This window comes from Babylonia areolata, chromosome 6 (assembly GCF_041734735.1).
Source record: "Babylonia areolata isolate BAREFJ2019XMU chromosome 6, ASM4173473v1, whole genome shotgun sequence".
NCBI classification, from domain to species: domain Eukaryota; kingdom Metazoa; phylum Mollusca; class Gastropoda; order Neogastropoda; family Buccinidae; genus Babylonia; species Babylonia areolata.
Genome location: NC_134881.1, coordinates 35,507,386 through 35,518,409, shown reverse-complemented (window position 1 = coordinate 35,518,409; position 11,024 = coordinate 35,507,386). Strand labels below are relative to the sequence as shown.

At 43.8% G+C, this 11,024-nt stretch overlaps 2 protein-coding genes across 2 annotated transcripts in view; both read left to right on the top strand.

The window, feature by feature from the left end:
- Positions 1–3,093, top strand: part of LOC143282967 (ras-like GTP-binding protein RHO) — a 4,455-nt gene extending 1,362 nt beyond the window's left edge. The window contains exons 2-3 of the mRNA XM_076588894.1: positions 735–898; positions 1,441–3,093. Of these exons, the coding sequence (XP_076445009.1) occupies positions 735–898; positions 1,441–1,908 (632 nt within the window). The 3' untranslated portion in view covers positions 1,909–3,093. The remainder of the gene's footprint in view (positions 1–734; positions 899–1,440) is intronic.
- Positions 3,094–6,917: 3,824 nt separating this feature from the next.
- On the top strand, positions 6,918–9,715 carry LOC143283383 (ras-like GTP-binding protein RHO). The gene is made up of 3 exons (XM_076589593.1): positions 6,918–7,025; positions 7,538–7,701; positions 8,107–9,715. The coding sequence occupies exons 1-3, from the start codon at positions 7,001–7,003 to the stop codon at positions 8,572–8,574; spliced, it is 657 nt and encodes a 218-aa protein (XP_076445708.1). The 5' UTR covers positions 6,918–7,000; the 3' UTR covers positions 8,575–9,715.
- The last annotated feature ends 1,309 nt before the right edge of the window (positions 9,716–11,024 follow it).

Sequence of the window (11,024 nt, the reverse complement as noted above, 5' to 3'; positions counted from 1 at the left end):
TATCGTCGACTGACGCAATGCACTTTATGCACGAATCATTCTGTCAGGTGAGAGCTGATTATAGTTTCCAGCTTGATTTGTTCCCGTCTAATCAGTCAATCTGGGTTTCGTCGCCAGTTCCTCAGAAAACGGCTGTCGCAGTAGGCCTACAGCAGAACGATCTTTTATATCCTGTTGTAACACACGTAGACCCCACCTATCATTCTTCCGAGGAAAGTAACTTTCTTGAGACGCTGTGGCAAAGGTGTGTAAAGTAGGCTATCGGTCCTGTATCCAGTTTGCGGACAAGTTTCCGGTGCCGGTTGTTGATGGTCTTGTTTTCTGAAACCAGTCCTGTTTCCTGATCGTCAGGGACACGGCACTTACAGTGACATAGGATGACTATTACAACTGACCCGCGTACCAAGCATATCCGATCTATGTCTCTCTCATTTGCTCACACAGACACACGCGCACACGCACGCACACACACGCACACACGCACACACACACACACACACGAGATAGAGAGAGATGAACAGTGTGTGTGTGTGTGTGTGTGTGTGTGTGTGTGTGTGTGTGTGTGTGTGTGTGTGTTAGATGGACGTGCCGATTGTTAGGCATCACTCAGTCCTATCATTCAATGGTATTAAATAAATAAAATAATGAGAGCAGATCATTAAAAAAAAAAAAAAACCAAAAAAAAACCAAAACAAAAAACGTCACCCAATATGTGTTGTTTCATTTTATTCCAGATGAGGACGCCAGTCCCGGAAGACTGAAGATGGTGATCGTTGGGGACGGGGACTGTGGCAAGACCTGTCTCCTCTACCGCTTTGCTTACGACGAGTTCTTCACGAGCTACATCCCCACAGTGTTCGAGGTGGAGGCCAAAACCGTGTACTACAAAGAGAAAGAGGTGAGTGGAGGGAGGGCTGCGCTGCATATATGTTGCAACATTATACATAATCATTGCGATTTGGGGGGAGCAAACCAGGGCAACAGAAGTTTGAGGATTATACGCTAAATGTATATGCAAAGGACCCGTCTAGGTGCGTAAATGAGATGGCAAGTTGGTGGACATTGTTCATAATATGAAAAAGAAGTAATGTACGTATGCATAGGCCTATCATCATTCTAATTGTAAACTCCGGTGATGGTGTCTTCTCACTAAAGAACTTCACTTTGCTTCATGGCGCCGGAAGAAGAATAGCTCAACACGTTATGAACTATGAGTTAGCCACTTGTACATCAAAACGCATTTGGATGATTATCAGCAGAACTGTAGTCTGGTGCACAAGGCATAAGCAGAACGAACTTAGCGTACGAATACTTGACAGTCTGTCGACGAAAAGTGCTTGGTGCACCGAAGGAGGAACGGTTTAAAATCATTATGCAGACAATTACGTTGCGGGTGCATGGGTTTATAGTGATAAGTTTATTCATTAATTTGTCCGGCAGGTCGACTTGGTGATGTACGACACAGCGGGGCAGGAAAGCTACGACCGTCTCCGCCCTCTGTCCTATGACGAAACAGACGTGGCGCTCCTCTGCTTTTCCCTGGACGATCCCGACAGTCTGCAGAACATCCTCCTCAACTGGGTGCACGAGGTCCTCTACTACTGCGGCAACATCCCCATCCTGCTGGTGGGCAACAAGAAGGACCTGCGTCAGGCTGGCCTCACTGACACAGCGGACCTCAACGAAAACACCAAAGACCCGAAAAAGAGGATGTCCAAAACCATGGTCAGCTTTGACGAAGGGCAGGCGGTGAGCAGGAAGATTGGAGCAGTGGCTTACTTCGAGACTTCGGCGCTGACTGGGGGAGGCACTGACGCTGTCTTTGAGGCTGTGGTCCGGGCAGGGATGGAGATCAAAGTGAAGAAAGGCAAGAAAGGCGGAGCAAGGGCCCAGTGGAAGAAAATATGATTCGTCCCTCCCACCTACCCCTCTTCAAAACTTTCAAAGAAACGCCAAGACACAGCTATACAACATGTTACTAGACCACAACATGCTAAGCTTACAACCGTGCTCTAAAATGAACGACTGCCAATAGACCGGCAACAGTTCTAAAAAAAAAAAAAAAAGTGAGCATGAACTGAAATCCCTCGTATACTTGTATGACAATCTGCACCAGATAGTGATTTCACTCAGATATTACAGAACTGACATTTCAGACCGCTTGCATATGTATGCTACAATGTCTTGGTAGAATCATGGCCATCAGAGAGAGAGAGAGAGGGGAGGGGGGGGGGGAGTTCCACTGACTGTGCATTCACGGATTTGGAAATCCAAGCGGAAACCGTTAAGAATGGTTGTGTGTTGAACGAACGTTTATTGTTGCTTTTTTCGAACAAAAACTACAAGTAAGTGCAATATAAAGAATGTGCCTGGAGATATCCGCTTTCAGTATTGCTGTTGCTGTTTGTTTAAGTCGCACGCGAGAGGCGACTGATTCTGCCGTGTGATACACTCTGATACTGAATTGGATGAATCACAGCATCGTAGAGTTGATAAAACATCATTCTACAGCCTTGATTGACTAAGTTGTGTATTTATCGCAACAGTCACATGTTTGCCGCTGTCTTTCGGAGGATCTGCCATTCAAATGATGGTGGTTGCCAGCACAATTGTTCACAGCTGTTTGTCCCTTTTTTCTTTTTTTTTCTTTTTTTTTAGCTCACAAACTATGCTTATTTCTTCGGACTGATCCAAAGTATTGATACACACTTACACTGTGTGTGAGTGTTGTTGATGTAATGCACAGTGTCTGTGATTGTTCTCATTTAAATGCCAGCTCATCATAATTCTTACCAACCATTTAAACACTTTTTTTTCAATCGGTGATGTGCTGTATTTTTCAATGTTCATGTTCTACACCCAGGGTACACTGACAAGCCCACTGTGATAACGTATGCTTCACCGTCATCATGCTCGTTACCATGATCAGTCTGTCATCATTACCTTCGTCATATATATCATCATCATTATCGTCATCATCATCGTCGTCGTATTCGACATTGATCATCGTTGGTTGTAACAAACCATTGTCTTGATTATGATTCATGTCTTGATTGTGAATTTGGATTGAACTTGAAATAAATGTATAACGAAACGGCATATATGTTGTGTCTGTGTTGGTACTTTTAAAATCATCTGTGTGTGTGTGCGCGCGCGCGTGCGTGCGTGCGTTTGTGTGTGTGTGTGTGTGTGTGCGTGCATGCGTGTGTGTGTGTGTATGTGTGTGCGTGCGCACGCGCGCGCGCGCGTGTGTGTGTGTGTGTGTTTGTGTGTGTTCGTGCCGTGCATGCGTATTTGTGTGTGTGTGTGTGTGCGTGCGTGCGTGTATACGTGTGTGTGTGTGTGTGTGTGTGTGTGTGTGTGTGTATGTGTGTGTGTGTGTGTGTGTATGTGTGTGTGTGAGCTTTAAGATAACAATGGTGAGACGAAGACAGTGATGGTGTTTGTAATAACGACGTGCATAATTCAACACTTTAGTTCTTCCCACAGCTCTTTTTTTTTTTCTTTTCTTTAACCAGTTTTCCATGTCCCGGAACAGTCAGTGGTATGTTGGTGTGTGTGTTTCATCGGTATGCTAGCGAAGCGTATCATGTGTGGCCTAGATTTACTGTACACTTAGAACAATTAAGGCACATGCCACTTTCGCGCACATTAGTAAGATGAAAAACAAAACAAAACAGCAACACGAAAAAAAAAAAAAAAAAAAAAAAAAGACCAGGTCACACATACATTGTTCTCAACGCGTATGACATGTTTTGGCCGACCAAATGAAAAATAAGGGCAAGTCATTATGCACATAGTTTTCTAACACACATGATACACACACGAACACACACACACACACACACACACACACACACACACACACACACACACACACACACACACATCAATCTCTCTCTCTATGTGTACATCTATCTATGTATGTATCTACCTATTATAGATAATATTATATACATACATACATACATACATACATACTTTATTGCGGTTGTAACTCCGGTGATCGACCAGAAACGTAAGATTTTTAGGACACACAGAAAGACCGTAAGGTGGTTCCGTTCCAGATTCCACCAAACATAATTATACGAATTGTCATCTCATTCCTGAGAACTGAGAAGTACAACCGTAAGATGGGGATTGACATTTCGGATCGTGTCACGATTTTGTCTTTTTTTTTTTTCTTTCTTTTTCTTCTTCAGTCAAGCTGTTATCAACCACACACACACACACACACACACACACACACACACACACACACACACACACACACACACTCACACACACACACACACACACACACACACACACACACACACACACACACACTCACACACACACACACACACACACACACACACACACACACAAACACACAAACACACACACACACACACTCACACACACACACACACACACACACACACACACACACACACACACACACACACATACACACACACACACACACACTCACACACACACACACACACACACACACACAGCAACAACAACAACAACAACCAAAAAACACGCAGACACATGCATGCACGCACAAACGCACACACACACACAAACACACACACACACACACACACACTCACACACACACACACACACACACACACACACACACACACACACACACTCACACACACACACACACACACACACACACACACAGCAACAACAACAACAACAACCAAAAAACACGCAGACACATGCATGCACGCACAAACGCAAATGCACACACAAAGACACATGCACACACAGACACACAGACACAAACACACAGACACACACAGACACACACAAACACACAGACACACACACAGACATACACACAGACACACACACACACACACACACACACACACACACACACTCACACACACACACACACACACACACACACACACACACACACACACACAGCAACAACAACAACAACAACAACAACCAAAAAACACGCAGACACATGCATGCACGCACAAACGCACATGCACACACAAAGACACATGCACACAGACACACACACACAGACACACACACACACACACACACACACACACACACACACACACACACACACACACACACACACACAAACATTCTTCACTTGGCTTGATATGTGGCCTGTGACTTACACCTGCAACGGCGGGATTGTGCTGCATGGCCAAACAGGTATGGGAAGAACGCATCTGATAAGCTTAATCAATATGTCGCAGTTTTATATTATCAGCATGACATACCAACTACACTAGCTTGTGCATTGATATTTCATCAGTCACGACATGCTATGAAACACTGAACAGTTCGTCATGTCTTTGATCCAAAATATTGATACCATAGATCTGTATCTTGTAGTGGGTACACATACAAATGAAATGCATTTCATTTTCTGTCGCCAAAAACTCCATAAACGTTTTGAGGCATTATCTTGAACAAATCGGAAAACATTTGCGTTGAGAGGAAGAAACCCATTCTCAGTTTAGCGAACATACCTCTAAATGTTATCTATGTATGAATCAGGTTTGAAGTTTGAGCTGAAAGTTGAATGCAACAAACATCTCTCACTAGTATTAATGACAGTCAACCACTGCGTAATCAACTGATACTGAGAGTTGGTGTCTTAACAATGAAAGGAAAAGTCGTTCTTTTCCATCACTCTCCTTCAACCTGACGAAGCCAACACCATATTTCGATTTTCTAGATAATGCCTCTGAGTTTTGGTACCCAACCCGATTTTCCGTTTTCTTCCACACTTAAACAGTGATGTACTTATCTGGGCAGTCCGTTAATATTCACGTGCAGCAGAGTTTGTCGGTCGCTACAGCCGAATGGTTAAAGCGTTGGACTTTCAATCTGAATATCCCGGGTTCGAATCTCGGTAACGGCACCTGGTGGGTAATGGGTGGAGACTTTTCCGATCTCCCAGGTCAACATATGTGCACACCTGCTAGTGCCTGAACGTGTATAGACACGCAGAAGATCAAATACGCATGGTAAAGATCCTGTAATGTATGTCAGCGTTCAGTGGGTTATGGAAACAAGAACATACCCAGCATGCACATCCCCGAAAACAGAGCATGGCTGCCTACATGGCGGAGAAAATAAACAAAACCGTCATACATGTAAAATGTTACTTACTATATGTCTGTCTGAGTGTGTATGCGTTTCTGAAATCTGATTGAATGACACAGGAAACGAATGATGGACGCCCAGTGGCAGCCGTCAGTCGGCTCTACCCAGGTAGGCAGCCTGTTGTGTAAATGACCCCATGTTTGTACAGCGCTTAGAGCTTGGTCTCCGACCGGCCGAGGATAAGCGCTTTATAAGTATCAATATCAATTAATCAATCAGTCAGTTTAACCAGTCCTTGACTGCTGTCAAATGATTGAATTCATGTGTGATGGACATCTACCCAGCTCTTCAAATAGGTATTATTTCGTTTGTGTTTTATCAGAAACATGAAAGAAACTTTTACATATCTCGGTGTTTGTGCTTTTTTTTTTTTTTCCCCCATTGAATCAGTTGATTCGAAACCCCTAAATTCTGCTGTACATGATAGGATAGGTTGAACCAGGGTATTATAAATAACTTAAGCAAGTTTGCTTCATCATGTCATGAAGATTGCAGAGATCAAGGGCACAGTCACATATCAACCCTTTTGTATTCACATATTTCACAAAGAAACTCTCCCCAGCTTTCGACTGTGGTCGGAGTGAAAGCAAAAGGGTTGTCAGAGGCCTGTTTGAAAACCCGATGGGATATTTGAAGCTAAAAATAGCGGCACAGACAGACTTGGAAGATGACGCATGAATACCACTAACCAATCAGCAGGCAGTTTTATTTTTAACGCAGAGCGGCTAATCCCATAAAGCTATCCGCACAAGGTGGTGACAGTCATGCAGCGACTAGATTGTAAAGGTGAAACGACGAAAGAGTACAATAAGGCCAAAGAAACCGATTCTTCTCATCTTCTCAAGTCCATTTCAAGATGTTTTGCTGCTTCCGTGGAAAAGGTAAGTTCGATGTTTGAAAAAAAAGGGAAGATTTTTTGTTTTGATTTTCTGTGAGACCTTTGATAAAGTTTTGAGCCAGTGTGGTATTAAAAAAAAAGAAGAAAAAAAAGGAGTGAATACCATTGTTTATATTTTTCTGTTTTCCTTGTCGTCTTCTTGTTCTTTTGATGGTGTGTGTGTGTGTGTGTGTGTGTGTGTGTGTGTGTGTGTGTGTGCGCGTGTGTATGTGTGTGTGCCGTGTGTGTGTGTGTGTGTGTGTGTGTGTGTGTGTGTGTGTGTGTGTGTGGGTGGGTGGGTGGGTGGGTGCGTGTATATCTATCTATCTATCTATCTATCTATCTATCTATATATATATATATATATATATATAATGTGTGTTTGTGTGTGTGTGTGTGTGTGTGTGTGTGTGTGTGTGTGTGTGTGTGTGTGTGTGTGTGTGTGTGTGTGTTAGATCAGTACATGCACTGATGTAGGCATCGGTCAACGGCGTGTGTTGTATCATTTTATTCCAGATGAGGACGCCAGTCCCAGAAGACTGAAGATGGTGATCGTTGGGGACGGGGACTGTGGCAAGAGCTGTCTCCTCTACCGCTTTGCTTACGACGAGTTCTTCACGAGCTACATCCCCACAGTGTTCGAGGTGGAGGCCAAAACCGTGTACTACAAAGAGAAAGAGGTGAGTGGAGGGAGGGCTACTGTGCGTATTCGTTGCCACGTTTTATAGTTATAGGGACTTTTGGCGAGCAAAGCAGGGCAACAAGAATTGACACGGGTTGGAGATTTATAGTATGTGCTGGCCTTCAGTGGACATAACTTGAGCAACTACCTGACTGGAATATAGGGACTGGAGAAGAAAACGATTAGAATGTATCTGGATGTTCATAGTGGGGTGGTCTGGTGTACAAGGCGTAGGCAAAACGAACATAGCCTACTTAAGGACGTCTAAGTGAAATGTGCTTACGAGTTAGGCGAAACTGATGTGGCGCAAGTTAGGAAGAAAAATTGATATGCTAACAATTATATTTTGGGAAAATGCAGCTTTGACTAATACAATACATTCGTTCATTCCTATGTCCGGCAGGTTCAGTTGGTGATGTACGACACAGCGGGGCAGGAAAGCTACGACCGTCTCCGCCCTCTGTCCTATGACGAAACAGACGTGGCGCTCCTCTGCTTTTCCCTGGACAACCCCGACAGTCTGCAGAACATCCTCCTCAACTGGGTGCACGAGGTCCGCTACTACTGCGGCAACATCCCCATCCTGCTGGTGGGCAACAAGAGGGACCTGCGTCAGCCTGGCCTCACTGACACAGCGGACCTCAACGAAAACACCAAAGACCCGAAAAAGAGGATGTCCAAAACCATGGTCAGCTTTGACGAAGGGCAGGCGGTGAGCAGGAAGATTGGAGCAGTGGCTTATTTCGAGACTTCGGCGCTGACTGGGGGAGGCACTGACGCTGTCTTTGAGGCTGTGGTCCGGGCAGGGATGAAGATCAAAGTGAAGAAAGGCAAGAAAGGCGGAGCAAGGGCCCAGTGGAAGAAGACATGATTCGTCCCTCCCACCTACCCCTCTTCAAAACAAACTTCATTAAAAGAAACACCAAGACACACTCTGAAATGGATAGCCGTCAAAATAACGGCTGCGTTCTTTTTTTCTTTTAATTCTTTTTTTTTATTTTTTTATTTTTTTTTATTTTTATTTTTTTAAAGAAGAAATGAAAACATTGAACTGGAATCCCTCGTATTCCAGTATCAGAACCTGCACCAGATATTTATTTCACTTTGATATTCCAGAACATTCCAGACCGCTTGCATATGGACGCCACAACCCGGGAATGTCTTGGAAGAATCATGATCATCAGACAGAGAGAGAGAGAGAGAGAGAGAGAGAGAGAGAGAGAGAGAGAGAGAGAGATCCACTGACTGTGCATTTACGGAGTTGGAAATCCAAGCGGAAACCATTGATTTGTGTCGAACTAACGTTTATTGTTACTTTTTTTTCTTCTTTTTTTCTTTGGTTGAGTGCTGTTTTCTTCGAACAAAAACTGCAACTAAGTGCAATATAAAGAATGTACCTGGTGGTGTTCACTTTTAGTATTGCTGTTGCTGATTATTGAAGTTGAACACGAGAGACGACTCATGATTGTGCAGTGTGAAACACTACACAGTGATACTGAAACAGAGGAATCAGAGCATCGTGGAAGCTGATAAACATCATTCTGTAGCCTTGAGTGGCTAAGTTGTGTATTCATCTTTATGGTCATGTGTTTCCCGTTGTCTTTCAGAAGATCAGTCATTCAAACGATGGTGGTTGCCAGTATTGTCTTATTGAAGGTCTGTAAATGTTTTTGTAGTTGTTTGTCCTGTTTTTAGCTCATAAACTGCTCATTTCTTTGAACTGATCCAAAGTATTGGTGCACACTTACACTGTGTGTGAGTGTTGTTGATGTAACGTGTAGTGTGAGTGCCGTTTTCATTTCAGTGCTCAGTCATAGCGTTATTCATAAACCAGTTTTTACTCAATTTTTTTCATCCGGTGTTGCGAAGCATGTTGCAATATTCATATTCATGTTCTACACCCAGGGTACACTGACATTGTCATCAGTATTGAATGCTTCATTGTCATCATGCTTGTTTCCATCGTCAGTCGGTCAACATCAACTTTGTCACACATGTCATCATTATCTTCGTCGTTGTCATCGTCGATTGCATTGGTTATGATTATTAATGTCTTGTCTTGCTTTTGAAATGAACTTGAATAAATGTATGATGAAGCATCTTGTCTGTGTTTTGCATTACTAAGCGTCTCTCTCTCTCTCTCTCTCTCTCTCTCTCTCTCTCTCTCAGAGTCTCACACACTGGCACACACACACACACACACACACACACACACACACACACACACACACACACGCACACACACACGCACACACTGACACACACACACATACACACACACATGTGCGTACACATTCACCGCACTTCACACACGCACACACACACACACACACACACACACACACACACACACACACACACACACACACACACACACGAACTTACACACATAATGTGCAGACTGAGACACGGAAACAGACAGACACAGAGTGACACCACACAGACGAGACACAGACACAGACACGGACAGACAGACAGACAGACAAACACACACACACACACACACACACACACACACATCGTGTCTGTGTCTCTGGACTGGACTTGTCACGATTTCTTGGCATGTCCTCTCCACTGAGGGTACAGTCTTGATCGTCTCAGTTGTCCACGTGGTAAAGTACTGTCATCACCCAAAGGAATCATCAGGTGGAACTATAACCTGCCAAGCACAACAACATGATACACTTAACTAGGACTACTGACCGTCCCTAGGTACGATAAGTCCTACTCATCACCATATGTCAACCCACATTCTTCATTTCAACTACACACACACACACACACACACACACACACACACACACACACACACACACACACTGACACAGCTACGCCACGCGGCGCGCACGTGTGCACGCACCGCGGCCGCGTGTTTCATTGTTGATAAAGTTTACCAATAGCAAATGGAGAGAGTTTATAGTAGAGAGAGTTATCACTTTTGTTAATCAACTATCCCTTATTCTCCACCGGGCCTAATTGTTCTTTCATTACCTATGGCAAAGTGTGTGTGTGTGTGTGTGTGTGTGTGTGTGTGTGTGCGCGTGTGTGTGTGTGTCTCTCTCTTGATGCATTGTTTTATTATAAATGTCATTTTTCTTCTGTTTGGGAGAAGCACAACTTCATCCCCCCCCCCCCCCCCCGTAGTGTGCCCCCTTAAGTGTAAAGTAATTTTTAACATGATGAAGGTGTTCACCTGAACATAGACACTAATATCTAGTGTGTATCTAGTACGGAATTCTAGTGTCTATGACCTGAAAGAAGAAGAGAAGACAACTAATGTTAGCCAAAACAAGAAACGTAACTCATACTCTGAAAATCTGC